This window comes from Sparus aurata, chromosome 1 (genome assembly GCF_900880675.1).
Source record: "Sparus aurata chromosome 1, fSpaAur1.1, whole genome shotgun sequence".
NCBI classification, from domain to species: Eukaryota; Metazoa; Chordata; class Actinopteri; order Spariformes; family Sparidae; genus Sparus; species Sparus aurata.
Genome location: NC_044187.1, coordinates 8,652,112 through 8,667,132, shown reverse-complemented (window position 1 = coordinate 8,667,132; position 15,021 = coordinate 8,652,112). Strand labels below are relative to the sequence as shown.

Here is a 15,021-nt window from a genome sequence, read left to right as displayed (position 1 = left end):
TGTAACACTGACTTCATATTAAATCATAGCTCTCCCCTGTGAGGCCCCACGAGTGCTGTTTGTGCAGACTGACCACTCCGAGTCTGGGCACAGCTGGAAACCCCCCCGTCTGCAGCCCGGCGCTCTCCACGACCCTCACAAAGTGATGAAGAGGGCGACGGTCAGACGGTCAGAGAGTGTGAGCTTTGAGGAAAGTGTCAGACGCACCGATCCAGCAAATCATGACTCATTACTGACTCACACCGCCACCTATTGTTGACTTGTAGCGTCACAACAGAAATGAAAATGCTTCAGAAATGTTATTTTTGTACAGTTTTGTTGTCACACACAACAACAACAAAGCATCAGTGAGACAGATTCACTTTATTTTTGGCCGTAACATTTAACAGGAACAGATTGTGGAAGTTTTAATGTGCAGTGAGTCTTAAATTTGAGCACAAACACTAAATTGTTAGTAGTAAATTTTCCTAAAACCCATTTAACTTTGTTTCAGTTATCATCCAATGTGTCTGTTTTATTCATTAAACTGACAGCGTCCCATTCAGATGATACAGTGATAACATTTTTAAACATTTTTGGGTTTTATTACATTTTCAGATCCGGTTACGTGCAAATTTTATTACATTTTCACAATACTACTACATTACTGGGTGCTACAGGGTCGTCATCCTTTCTTTTTGTTTTTGTAAGTTGACCTTGTAATGTTTCTTGTACGACTTTTTTGTTTCTTGGTTTCATTAAATATAGCGTAACTGTCTGTGGAGCACTTTGTGACTCAATGAGGAGTGTGGTTTCAGACACGGGACGCAGGCAGCAGAGTTATTGCACCACAGTAACAACAATCCTCCGTAGCCGTCATGGTGTTCCTCATCCAGAAGTCCCGGAGTCTCTCAGCTCAGCACCTGCCTGTGGTGTCGGGTCAGAACGTGTGTGGGTGGACCTGGCGTCGTCGCGGCCTGTTTGCCAACCGCAGCTTCAACAATGTGCGACTGTGTCAACACAAACGCCACTCTGCCTCTCTTCTTCTTCTTCCTCCTCCTCCTCCTCCGAGCTCAATCCATCCACAGCATGAGGAGACAGCATGGAGGCCCAGTCAGCGGTTTTCTTTTCGCGCTTCAGCATGTTTACCGTCATTTTCCACCTGGAGAGGGAAGAGAGCAAGTTAAGTATGTGACTAGCGCAGGTTTCTCATGGGGAGGAAGGACTGCAGCCAGGTCAAGAGGACAGTCTGTCAGTCCAGCATCCAACAAGTAATGTTGAATCAAATAGTAAATGTCACTTTCCTGATATCTTTAACATCAGTGGAACTGCTTTAATGTGTGTCAGGCAAACTAAATCTCTCTACAGTCAGGAATTCAGTATTGGTGGAGGAAGACTTTCCTGGCTGAAAATGGTCAAATGTAAAGATTTGGATTCTAATCAATAAATGAGCCAGGCTCAACATGAAGCAGAATATGAAGAATTTGTACAATAAAACACTAGAAAGTCCCTGTAACAGTATCAAGGAGATAACTTAGTGTAGCTACAGAGCTCTGCAGGAACACTAACCAACCCTAACATTTGTTTTTAAATGTGCTCTGAAAGTAAATTACTTGAGCAGAGATTAATTGAGCTGAATTCATTAATTGCACAGTGCTGCTGAATGTAATGTTATGTTTTCCACATATCAGTGTGTTGGGAAAGACGACAGAGGTTCTGCGGCTGTTTGAAGCTCCCACCTGCAGCCTGAGTGTCAGCTGAATAATTTCTTTAGTTTAGAGAAGAAGCCTCCTTCTTCCTTCTCCTCCTCCTGCTGCTGCTGCTTGTCCTGTCTCTCCTCTGAGCTTCTCGACTTCGAACCAGAACCTGAAGTGCTGCTGCCCCCTCCTGGACACAAATGCACATTGCATTAGCTCAACTACTGACACCGCTGCGGCGCAACCGGCACTGACTATGTGTTTCTACGTGTCTGTCTGCATACTACACTGAAGTAATGTTGAACTGTGTGTGTGTAACTCTCACCTGCAGAGGGACTGACACCGGTGACCGTCCCCTGAACATCCGTCTCCTCTTCTGCGTATGTCAGCAACAGAGAGCGCTGCCTACGTGTTAACTTCCTGCAGGAACAACACACCAGAAACCATTTAATAATGAAAAACTGAATCATGTATAACTCTTCCTACCCGATAGTGTGAAGATATATACAGGGTTCGTACACATTTCTCAAGGCCAAATTCAAGCACTTTTCAAGCACATTTAAGGGTCATTTTCGAACTTTTCCAGCACCTTATCGCTACATATCTTCAGGAATATATATACTCATGATTATTATTTTCATTTTTTATCACAATTATGCACATTGTAATATGCTGTAAACATCTAAAATGATGTTTCATAATAGCAAAAACTTTAGAAATTAAAGGAGAACACAAAGTTTTATCCAAAAGAAGGGAAGCCACTTGGCGTTCTTCAGGCACACTCGCACCGAGACAAAGAGAGACCTGAGATCACCCTGTAATTTTCTTTTTTGACATAAACTTTTTCAAGCTGTCGCTTATTCATCAAAGTTTATTAATACTGAACATGTCATCAGTTCAAATTGCATCAAATTCACCCTTTTCTCAGCCATCCTTCTCTATTGTTACCAGGCTGCATGTGTGATGATACACACACACACACACACACACACACACACACACACACACACTGATTTTATTTCTCCTTGCAATAAGCAAATTATCCAGTCTGATCCCAATGTTGCCAAGACACAGAGTTATAATGTCAAGCACTTTCAAGCACTCAAACTAAAATCCAAGTACTTTTCAGACCTTGAAAATGCAACATTAAAATTCAAGCACTTTCCAGGCTTTCAAGCACCCGTACGAACCCTGTATATAAGTGTATATAGTTTCACATGAAGAGTAGTAAAACATGAAGACATAAAAAATGAGATGACAGCTTCTATTACAGCAACATTATCTAGCTAGGCAGAGTAGTCTTGACATACGTTCATAGAGTATCTCTGCAGGTCTTACTTTGGCACTCGGATCTTGATGTGAACGTAGTGATCTCCGTAGCTGTAGCTGTTCATCCTCCGGATGCCTTTCCCCTGCAGCCGGATCACCTGATCAGGCTGGCAGCTGGGAGGAATCTGAAAACACAGAGGACTTTGAAACACAGGACAGACAACAGGAATCTTCTCTCCTGAAACCGGAATTTAAACTTGAGAACCATTTTTTATCAATAGTATTTAGTTGCTTTAGAGTTCAGAAAACAGTGTCAACACCAGCTGTGAGGTGAAACTGAGGCGTGAGGCTGAATGTTGTCTATACTTGGCTGCTCTTCTTCATACTCACCACCATACTGATGGTTTCATAGAGGCCCTGTCCTGTGGCTGTGCCCCCCAGGATGGCCTGAGCTATCGAGATGAACACATCCGAGTGGATGTTGAGTCCATCTCGCCGGAACACCGGGCTTCTCTGGACCTGTTCAGAGACACGACAGATTACAACGTTTCAAAGTCTAATATCACTCCAGCACATCAGTAGAATTCAGTAACTCCTTAAATGCTTCAAAAACAAACAAATAAAAACTCACCCTGAATGTAATGAGGATTTCTCTACTTCCTACCGACATGCGCACCGTCTGACCGTTTTCCACTCCTGTGAGAGAACGTCACAGAAGTCAGTATTCATGCCTGCAGGTCACAATGCATCTGACACGAGATTAAGGCCTAGTTCAAATACACTGAGACATGCCAGGGATCTTTATATTGCTCTTGTCCAAACAGATCTGAATTTGAGTCATCCTTCATCACCTACCAGCAGGTACAGGTACAGTGACCGTCTGCCTCTTCTTGGTCTGACCTGAACCTCGACACATGATGCAGGCCGTGATGATGATCGATCCCTTCCCGCCGCAGCGTCGGCAGGTGCTGCGCATCATGAAAGGACCCGTGTTGAGAGTCTCCTGCGGGGAGCGACGCAGTCAGTAATGTGGCTGACTATCAGAAAACCACCCAAGCTTGACAACAGCACCACAGGTTTAAAGGGATAATTCGGGTTTTTTGAAGTGGGGTCATATAAAGTACATATCTATAGTCGATCTGTTTCCTACCGTAATCACCGATCAGCGCAGCCTCAGTTTGGAGGAGTAGAGAGCCGCTCCAGCCCAGACGCTCAGCTTTGTACTGCAGTGAACGGGGTCCAGAGAAAAAGCGAAATTAACCACCTAAAACAAGACTCACGTAAAATGTTTTTTACATCAGTTCAAGTGTATGTTGTACAGGTAAAATTCACACCGCTTTACATTGCCGTCAGACCGCGCTTTCTTTTGGCACTACATTTTCTCAACCGCAGAACCCCCGTATCCCTACGCATGAGCGCTGATGCGGAAGGATACGGAGAGTTAAGTTTAGTTTTTATCTAAAGTAAACCTCTCGTCCAGCTGCCGCTCGCAGATCAGCTGTTGCCCAGTTACGCTCATGCGTAGGGATACGGAGGTTCTGCGGTTGAGAAAATGTAGTGCCAAAAGAAAGCGCGGTCTGACGGCGATGTAAAGCGGTGTGAATTTTACCTATACAACATACACTTGAACTTGTATAGATTTTTTAGGTGAGTCTTGTTTTAGGTGGTTAATTTCTCTTTTTTGCTGGACCCCGTTCACTGCAGTACAAAGCTGAGCGTCTGGGCTGGAGCGGCTCTCTACTTCTCCAAACTGAGGCTGCGCTGATCGGTGATTACGGTAGGAAACAGATCGACTATAGATATGTACTTTATATGACCCCACTTCAAAAAAACCCGAACTATCCCTTTAAGTGCCCTGCTTCTTCCTGCCAGCGTGAAACTCACCATGCCAGTTCCGTTGCAGTAGCTACACTGGGACACCTTGGTGCCCGGCTCGCTGCCCTTCCCTTCACACCTCGGGCAGTCGTCTTCAATATTCACACTCAGCTCCTTACTTACGCCCTTCGCTGCCTCAGAAAACGAAAGCTCCATCACAAACTGTAGGGGAAACAGATATGTCACTCAAACCTCAACGACACATTCTGTGCATGTCTGTTAAGCTCATTCTTAATGTAAGTGTTGTTGCTACAGCGATGGGAGTTCTGACCTCGGGCCTCTGTTCAAACATGTTGTGCATGTTTCCAAAGTGCATTCCTCCGGTAAATTCTCCAAAGATCTTCCTGAAGAGCTCCTCGGGGTCGATACTGGTCCCTCCTGTCCTGTAGTACTGCTGCTGGTTCTGCCCGGCGCGGTTTGGGTCGAATCCTGCCGCTCCGTACGTGTCATACTGCTTCCTCTTCACCTCGTCACTCAGCACCTTCACACACACACTCCTTTAACAACAGCTGGAGAGGGGACTAAATCATCTCTGACACTTCTACGTCATCGGTTTTGTACCTCATAGGCTTCGGCCAGCTTGGCAAACTTCTCTTTGGCGTCTGGGTCATCTGGGCTGGTGTCTGGGTGGTACTTCTTTGCCAACTGGAGGTAAAACAAATAGTAGGAATAAAAAGATGAGGGCAGAGAACGAGGAAGCATCTGATTTAAAACCCTTTTTCTTAAAAAGGTGTCCAAACAAGTATAAAAGTTCCAGGTAAACAGGCATTGCAGGTATTTCTTCACAACAGCTTCATACAGAGAAATGCCGCGCTGACCTGGTAGTAAGCTTTCTTGATGTCCTTCTGTGTGGCGGTGCGGGAGACACCCAGGACTCCATAGAAGTCCTGCTTGTTTGCAGACCTGCTGCTGGTGTGGAAAGAGTGGCAGGTCGTGGCATTGGGACATTTTGTGCCTGCAGAGAAAAAGAATCAGAACAGGACTATTAAATTATTACAGTACGTTAAGATGCCGATGACACATCTACAGTATTTAATAATGAGGGTTTTTGTGCAACATATAAGCATATGTAGCATTCACTGTCATCATCAACAAGTCTCCCAACATGTCGTCAAGAAATACAAAATTATGCGCATGTTCCAAATTGCATACTATTTATTTGTATCTTCAGTACGTGCTGCAGCTGCACTTACAAAGTACACACTGTTGCCGACAGTACGCACACAGTGTGGAGACGTGACAGTGCACCGTGACCTTTGACCCTCCTGCTCCTGAATACTTCGCACAACATTTTGGAGTACAAAGAACATGGTAGCTTACACTTAAATGTGCTTCCATCTGTCATCTGTCAGTAAGCTGCCATGTGATCTCTGCAATCTCTGCCTTGTTTAAATTTGCGTGACGCACCGTGACATATGTGACCTGTCTTCCACTGCGCAGAGGATTGTGGGTCAGTACAGCCAGAGAAGCATGCTGGCTTGCCAACAGATGTAGTAGGACATCCTGGTGTTTTCTTGGCATACTAAATGTAAGGTAGTTTGGGTATATAAAAGTCCCTGAGTGTAGATATAAACAATATACTTCTCGCAAAGAACCCTGTACCGACTGCACCAAGCTGTCTTTCCAGTACAGCATCACTGACTAGTGTTTACAGCAAACTACAAAGGATAAATTACTCTAATAGTTCCCTTTATCTTCTCTACTTGACACAGACTTTCTAAAATGAATTGTCTTAGAAGAATGGCTCAATTTAGTGTTGCACATTTCTTTTGAGCAGGAATGCATCAGATGTTTATTATCACGACCCACTATTTTGCACATGAAGACACATCCTACAAAGAACCAAGCAAATATTTGAGAGGAACAATGAGTGCAGTCTTTCTCTGGTAAATGTAAAGGAGGGAAAGTAAAGTCAGGGCTTCAGACATGTGGTTTTGCTTTACAATCCCCTGACAGAAACGTTACATTCGTTCAAGACTGTTACACGTTTATTAAATCCTGCAGCTACATGATTGAGGCAGAATCTACACTACATGCAAACTAAAAACCCAACAACAACATGGCAAGACAAACAAATGGTGCTAGCATGAAGGTGCTGTGATGACAAGGTCACTGTTGATGCAGTTACTCATGTAATACTGCAAAACAGTTAGACAGAGCAGCTGGATCAGACCGAGGCTAACTATGATAGCATGCAGCTAGTTGTACACTCTGATGTTGAACACCGCTGAGCTTTATTCCCTTCAACAGACTGTGGTTGTGTCATGAACAGTGACAGAGAGCAGCTGATGTAACAAACTTTCAAGATGTTATGCTAACAGTTAGCTAGCTGTCTCACCTGTCAGTCCCCTCAATGTCATGTCACTCCGGTGCGTCGAGGAGCTCAGGCTAACCGCTACCCCTCCCCGGTGCGTCTGCGATACCGTCCCCGAATAAACCCCTCTGTGTCTGGAGGAGACATTGAGAAAGAGACCGCTACGGTGTCCAGAAGAAACTGATGCTGACAACCAGCGTGTCGTAAGCCGGGCAGCGGAGGACGCCATTTTAACGTCACTACCGGTGTCAGCGGCGGCGGTCTGCGCATGTGCGGGTTGATCCTCTGAAATAAAGTTCCAGTTGGGATGTACTGACGGTTATTAACTGCCGAGGCTCGAGTTAGTCTGCTGTTTCCGCTTAGAAGTGCTAGATTTATGAAATTATTATTATTTAGTCATAACAGTGCAGAGCGATGATTCACCCTGAAGAGTCTGTTAAGAAACTGAAGAGGTGGATTCATTATTCGGCAAAAATGTAACTTTATGGTGAAACTAGAGATGCCATCTGTCCCGTTTTTCCCAGAATCTCTTTTTTCAACAGCTCCACAACAAACACAACATGATCAGATATTAGAAACATTTAATTATTTATGACTGATCAGAATATCACGTCACTGACCTCCTCATACAATTCCCATGATCAGAATTCCTTTATTGGTCCTGCAAAGGGGGATATCTGCGTGTCACAACAGCCTAATCAATAAACATTAATAAAAGTACAAAATAAACAATATATAATAAAAAGGTAAGAAATAGATTGATACATAATGTGTACCCCGCCCCTTTCTGTGACATCATCCCCATGAAGTCATCGTTCACATTTAATTTAATTAATTTTATGGTAAAAGTACAGAACAGAAATCAGTAACACTTGAGCTGAGGTGTCCAAATTACCTGAATGCACCGGATTACAATATTAAAGTAATGTAACTTGATTACATTCAGTTAGTTTTGGATTAATAACAAATGAAGACCAGAGAAATATCAATAAGAAAGTAACTTTTTGTGTATCCTGTGTTCATCAGTGTTTGTTCCATTAATTTTTATCTTAACTTTTGACAAGAGAAGTTACAGTAAATATGATGCAGTTGAGTTTCTCCGGCAGGGACTCGAACTCAGGATAAAAGTAAATCTGTGCACACAGAACTCCTACTTTACCAACTGAGCTAAACAACTTTGACTTGTTAGAGAGTTCTCTGGTTAGAATGACGTAAACCACGTCAACTAAGTCCAGCCCACAGATTTTCTGACAAATCCAGGTGGAGCGAGCCAAAAGGGGCGGTCTCACTCGTTTCCCGCGCGAAAGTAGCGCATTTCCCTCCAAAACCTCAGATGTGTATAAATAATGGCTGACTTATCGTCACTCTGTTTGGAGCGGCTCTTCTCTGAGGACACGAACACGGTGAGTAAACTGTTCTGTACGAATCTGCTTTATGTGTCCAGTTACCTGCTCAGTACAGGTGTATTCATGTCTGTGTGGGAGGTGTACAGATAGTTGATACTTACTGATCTCAGGTAATAAACTCAGGTGATGTTCCTTCATATATCAGCAGCTCCACATATTAACTACCTTCATGCGCTGTTTGAGCACAGCAAGTTACTTACGTGCGGGTTAAAAGGGAGCCAGCCTCATTTTCATGTCCGTGAGATTTCTTTTTGCCTCAAATGTTTCTGAAATAACTCTGAACTGAAGCTGAAGACGTCTCATTTAACTGTTAATTGTTGAGGTAAATTCGGCTGGAACATAATCCTGTAATAATATCCAATTAAATCCGTGATGGACGTTGTGTTTTGTTCCATGCACCAAACTCCATAGTGATTTTGGTCAGTTTTATCTCTGCCATGTTAATTACATGAATAATGCACAGTTGACTAAACTTTGGTCACTATCTACATACAAGACGGTAGTTTCGATAAAGTCGGCATGAAGTTTTTATTTATTTATTATTATTTAGAACGGCATAAAGCTGTTTAGCTAACGTTAGCTGGTCAGTGTAAGTGCGTGGTAATGCTATGTTAGCTAGCTGACTTTAAAGCTGTTGCAGATGCACTGCAGGTTTGGGAAACACGTTAGCAGCGGCTCAGCTGCCTTTATTAACGGGTACTGATACTATAACGAACTTATAAAGACGTCTGAGTCATTTAATCGTCGTGTTTTTACAGACAGGTTTGCATGTTAGCTAACGTGTGTGTCTGTTGGAGAGTGTTAGCATGAAGGCTTTATCCTGCTGTGTAATGTTAGCTTGTTAATACTAGCATCATTACAGCTGAATATCTGAGTACAGCACAGTTAGCTAACAGGCTCCACCTGTTGTGTTTAATAATGTCTCAGTATGTTAGTATGTCAGCATCTAGAAGGTCATTGTGAGCAGCTAAAGTAGTTTATACACACAATATGCAGCCTCATTGTAGCTGCACAGAATGTATTTAGTGTGTTTGTCTCAGTTCTGGTTTAACGTGTTGTTTAAATCACTGCACTGACTCCATGTCTGTCAAAAGATAGACTTTAAAATCATATTACTCATCTATAAATCACTAAATGTTCTCAGGATTTAATACATTTGGTTTATTTTTGGTTTACCTTTAAAAACACATTTATTAAATCAGATTATAGCAGATTTTATAGTGCAGAGTGATGTGAGACTCCTGAACTGATGTCATGCACATGGTTACAGACTGCTATATCATTCTTTATTATGAAATTATAATCCTGTAAGAAATCCCCTTTTTGTCTGTAATCTGATTACATCTTCTTTTATACTACTATAATCAGAGTATATATATGCAAACACACACACATATGCATGTAGTCATCATGTTATATTAAAGTGCTTCCTCCTCTCTCCAGGTGAACAGTGGGACTTGTCTTCAGCTTCAGGTGGAACAGCTCTGACGTTTATGGTGATCAGACCCGGAGAGGAGAGACACCTGGTCCAACAAGGTCAGTGCAGTATAGGCGCAAAAATTAAAGGCAGAAAGTGTGAGATGTGTCAGTTGCTGTTCATTAATACTCTAGGATCAGTAAATGATTCTAGAGGGTAGTCGAGTCTCATTCACAAGTCGTTGAATACCGACAGTTTGGGTTGGTAGAAGCCACTATAGTGTCTCTGTTGGGACACTACTCTTTAAATTTAGTAGTATTTTAAATGTTTTTTGTTTACTGAGAGGGAATATAAACAGTCTGTCTGTTCAGAACGCCTGCATTTATTTGATCTCATTTATATATAAATAGAAATTATATAATTGTATTTTATTTAACATGTATATCTCCACTGTTCAGCCACAATATTAAAACAACTTACAAGTGAGGTGAGCATTGATCATTTTGTTACAATCAAATGTTCTGCTGGGAAACTTTGAGTTCTGTCATTTCTGTGGAGCCTCTTTGACAAACACCACCCACCCAAACACCGTTCAGATCAACTACACCCCCTCATGGCAAAGAATCCAAGGTATCAAACTGGCCTCCTCATTCTCCAGATCCCAATCCAGTTGAGCATCTATTGGATGCGCCAGAACCAACTCCCATCCACGTTGGGGCCCCCGTGGATTGTTCTTGGCTCAGACTGCATCCAGTGGAAGCTCAGTTGGATTGAGATCTGGGGAATCAGGAGGCCAGGTTGACACCTTGAGCTCTTTCCCACGTTCCTCGGGTCGTTCCTGAGCAGTTTTTGCAGCGTTGCAGGCGTGTTGTCCTGCTGGGGGGGCACTGCCATCAAGGAGTGCTGCTGCCATGAGGGGGTGTACTCGGTCTGCAGCTGTGTTGGGTGACTGGTGTTTGTCAAAGAGACATCCACATGAATGCTAGGACTCATGGTTTCACAGCCGAACATGGCATTGGAACACAATGATCCATGTTATTTATTTCACCTGTGACTCGTTCTAATGTTGTCGCTCTCAGTGTATACACATGTTAAATACTTTATGAATTAGATCAAATAAATGCATTTGGGCACTGTAACCAGACCTGTTTATATTTCCTCTAAGTAAAACAAAACCTGTTTAAATGGCTTCCTCTTCCTTTGAACCCTGTGGGTTTTGAGCTAAGACTTAAACATTTCAAATGGGAAGCTTCATTTATGTAGGTTCAACATTAACATAAGCCTCGGCCCTATTCGACCAGCAGGCCACTAATAAGGATCGTATTTCTGACGTGCAACTGTGCGGTGGTGAAGTTTTTGGGTTAGAAGCGGTTCTTGTGGTCTCATTCATGGTAGAGATGCAGCAAACTGAGCTCCAAACACCAGCAGAATGACCAGAAACATGTTAAATTCTGTCAGCCTGTGTAAGGTTTTGCTTGAGCAGTTGTTAGTTTGTCTGCGTCCTTTGAGTGTATAAACTATGTTTTGCAGAGCCTGGTGTTAACATTGGCGTTCTTATTCGTGGTAGAAGTGCAGTGAATTAAGTGCTACAACACCATCAGAACTGAGCAGAGACATGTTGTTTTTGAGTCCTCGTGGTAAAGAGCTTTCTAGGGACAAAAGTTCAGTGACAGTAATCCAGTTGTTAGTGGTCTGCCAGGCAAACCTGGTGTTATCATTGTAAGTTAAAGGTTAACTTGACCGGACTTCAGCTATCTTCAATGGCAAATGCCCGAGTGCTGTCCATCGGAGCTGATAGCTGTGTTTTCTATGAATGGCAGTAGTCAGGCCTTTGATCAGCTGCTGGTATTGGTAATACCGTATCCTACGAGCCCTTGTGCCATCCCGCCAACTTACAGGCCCCTGTTGTTACACACCTATGGTTGGTAGAATCGTACACAAAGTGTGCGTGTTTAGTTGGGCCTCGTGCCTGGCTAGGGACATGCTCAGGGCCACGGTAAAAGCTAGCCTGACGCCCCGGAAGCGGCCCAGGTCTCTGCCCTCATCTGTCCATGCCGATTTCACTCGCGAGCTCAGTGTGTATGGGCGCGATGCCTTTGCTTGAAGATAATGTTGAACCTCTGTGATAAAACAAAATGAAAACAATTGCAGGAATTAATTTTCCTTGCAACTGTTTGCAACAGCATCCTGCTTGATAACACCATGCAGAGATCATTACAAAGCTGTTACAGGGCCCTTGGCCTCACTGCCCAGCAGACCACTAATAACGATCCGATTGTGTTGTGGTGACATTTTTAGTTTGGAAGCAGTTGTTGTGGTTATGTTCATGGTAAAGGTGCAGCGAACTGATAGCTTCAAACAGCTTGAGCTGTTGTTAGTTTGTCTGCTTTCTTCTGAGTGTATTGAAGGTTTGTTTTCAGTTCAGGTACATCTTCACTCGAGCGCACAAATGTGCATTCAGAGAGTGCTTGATAAGCTTTATGAAGCCTTGAAAGTTGTTTTGCTTGAGAAACATTGCGGTATAAAGCTTTTCAGGCTAACAGTGTTAAATAAACAATGTTGAGTGCAGTAAGCTACAACAACCAGTTCACCACTATAGAGTTCTAGGCACAAAAGTTCAGTAACAGCAATCCAGTTCTTAGTAGTCTGCTAGGCAAACCTGGTTATTAGGCTTGTGTGAACCGACCAACCAGAGCAGACTTAGGCCCCACCTCAAAACCCACAGGATTCAAGGAATGTTTTTACAGCTACTGGATATAAAAAAATACATATCTTGAAATAAAATGTGTATGAAAATACAAGTCTTCTCACTTTTAACAACTCAACTCTCTGAGTCCTGTTAATAGGCCACAAAGTGCTTTATTTGACGACCTGAGAATGAGACTAAAAAATCAGCTGTCTTTCTACAGAATTGCTTTATAAGTATACCAACATCACCCAATGAATCAATTGATTAATAATTGTCCTCCATATGCAGCACACTGGCTCTCAACTTTTTGCTTTTAATGCTGGATAACTTAATCTATAATAATACATCATGTTTGATCAGCGAATATTTAATATTGTTATATGAATCTGCAAAGTAACTAGTAACTAAAGCTGTTAGACAAAGTGCAGTTAAAGTATGAATAATATAGTTAAAAACTCCATTTTTGCAAAATATGAAAAATATTTAACATCTACACTGTTCAGCCACAACATTAAAACAACTGAGAAGTGAAGTGATCATTGATCATCTTGTTACAATCAAATGTTCTGCTTGGAAACTTTGACTTCTGTCATTTCTGTGGAGCCTCTTTGACGAACACCACCCACCCAAACACCGTTCAGACCAACTACACTCCCTCATGGCAAAGAACCCAAGGTGTCAAACTGGCCTCCTCATTCTCCAGATCCCAATCCAGTTGAGCATCTATTGGATGCGCCAGAACCAACTCCCTATCCACGTTGGGGCCCCCGTGGATCGTTCTTGGCTCAGACTGCATCCAGTGGAAGCTCAGTTGGATTGAGATCTGAGGAATCTGGAGGCCAGGTTGACACCTTGAGCTCTTTCCCACGTTCCTCGGGTCGTTCCTGAGCAGTTTTTGCAGCGTTGCAGGCGTGTTGTCCTGCTGGGGGGGCACTGCCATCAAGGAGTGCTGCTGCCATGAGGGGGTGTACTCGGTCTGCAGCTGTGTTGGGTGACTGGTGTTTGTCAAAGAGACATCCACATGAATGCTAGGACTCATGGTTTCACAGCCGAACATGGCATTGGAACAAAATGATCCATGTTATTTATTTCACCTGTCACTGGTTCTAATGATGTGGCTCTCAGTGTATAGACATGTTGAATGCTTTATGTATTAGATCAAATAAATGCATTTAGGCAATGTAACCAGACTTGTTTATATTTCTTCTCGGTAAAACAAAACCTGTAAATGTTCAAATTTACTTCCAAATTAAATTAAAACTCCATGTAAATAAATTATGAAAAGTGATTTCAGGTTAAATACAGCTGAGTTAGGGACTCAAACCTCCAAAAGGAGACTCAAAACTCATCAAAAATAGACCCAGGTCTCTTTGTGGAGGACAAACAACTACCACAAAAACAAAACCTCCACACACAAACAAAACCTCCAAAAATAATAAAAACCTGCACAGACACAGAAACCTCCAAAAAACCAACACTCAAAAACCCCTAAAAACAAACACAAAACCTCCAAAAACAAACACAAACCCCTAAAAACAAACAAAAAACCCTAAAAACAAACACACAAAACCCCTAAAAACAAAAAACCCTAAAAACAAACACAAAACCTCTAAAAACAAACACACAAAATCCCTAAAAACAAACAAAAAACCCTAAAACAAACAAAAAACCCTAAAAACAAACACACAAAAACCCTAAAAACAAAAAACAAACACAAAACCTCTAAAAACAAACAAACAAAATCCCTAAAAACAAACAAAAGCCCCTAAAAACAAACACAAAACCCCTAAAAACAAACAAAAAACCCTAAAAACAAACACACAAAACCCCCCAAAACAAACAAGAAACCTCTAAAAATAAACACACAAAATCCCTAAAAACAAACAAAACCTCTAAAAACAAACAAACACAAAACCTCCACAAAGAGACATCAAACTACCACTGCTCTTCTTTCTCTTCCTGCAGGTGACGGACGAACCACCACAGGACCTGAAGCAGGAAAACTGAGTATCCGTCTTCTGATGAAACTCCTTCAGGTCGTGCAGTTGTTTGTTGACTCTGGTTTCACCTGCTCAGACAGTGAGCACTGTTGTCTTTGCTGGTTATTTACATAATAAAACCTTTTTTTTGAATTACACTCTATTGTGGTTTTTATAGATTTTCAAAGAACATGTTGAGGCTTTTGATGGAGTCCAATGTCTCCTCTCAGTGGCATTTTCAAAGCTTTAACTATATTTGATGTATACATTTTCTGTCTGTAATGGAGAGCAGGGCTTCCATTACCTTCATTATCTATTCCTATTCTGGGAATGACTGATTTAGAAACCATGTGTTGTTTAATAATGTCTGAGTAAGTTAGCCTCTCTCCATCTCTT

The 15,021-nt window shown here is 42.3% G+C and overlaps 1 protein-coding gene and 1 long non-coding RNA gene across 3 annotated transcripts; one reads left to right on the top strand and one right to left on the bottom strand.

The window, feature by feature from the left end:
- Positions 1–344: 344 nt before the first annotated feature.
- On the bottom strand, positions 345–7,403 carry LOC115596049 (dnaJ homolog subfamily A member 3, mitochondrial-like). 2 transcript variants are annotated; one of them, XM_030441212.1, is made up of 12 exons: positions 7,159–7,403; positions 5,639–5,775; positions 5,382–5,465; positions 5,092–5,301; positions 4,830–4,982; positions 3,801–3,948; positions 3,577–3,641; positions 3,336–3,464; positions 3,015–3,130; positions 2,002–2,096; positions 1,719–1,866; positions 345–1,141 (listed from the first exon to the last, which is right to left on the bottom strand). In XM_030441212.1, exons 1-11 carry the CDS (start codon positions 7,361–7,363, stop codon positions 1,733–1,735), a joined length of 1,476 nt encoding a protein of 491 aa, XP_030297072.1. In that variant the 5' UTR covers positions 7,364–7,403; the 3' UTR covers positions 345–1,141; positions 1,719–1,732. The 2 variants fall into 2 exon arrangements, with proteins under 2 accessions (XP_030297072.1, XP_030297910.1); XM_030442050.1 differs by lacking the exon at positions 1,719–1,866.
- A 1,041-nt stretch (positions 7,404–8,444) lies between these two features.
- LOC115589674 (uncharacterized) lies at positions 8,445–14,774 on the top strand. The gene is made up of 3 exons (XR_003985572.1): positions 8,445–8,537; positions 9,984–10,076; positions 14,612–14,774. It is a non-coding gene; the product is annotated as an uncharacterized LOC115589674 (long non-coding RNA).
- Positions 14,775–15,021: the final 247 nt, after the last annotated feature.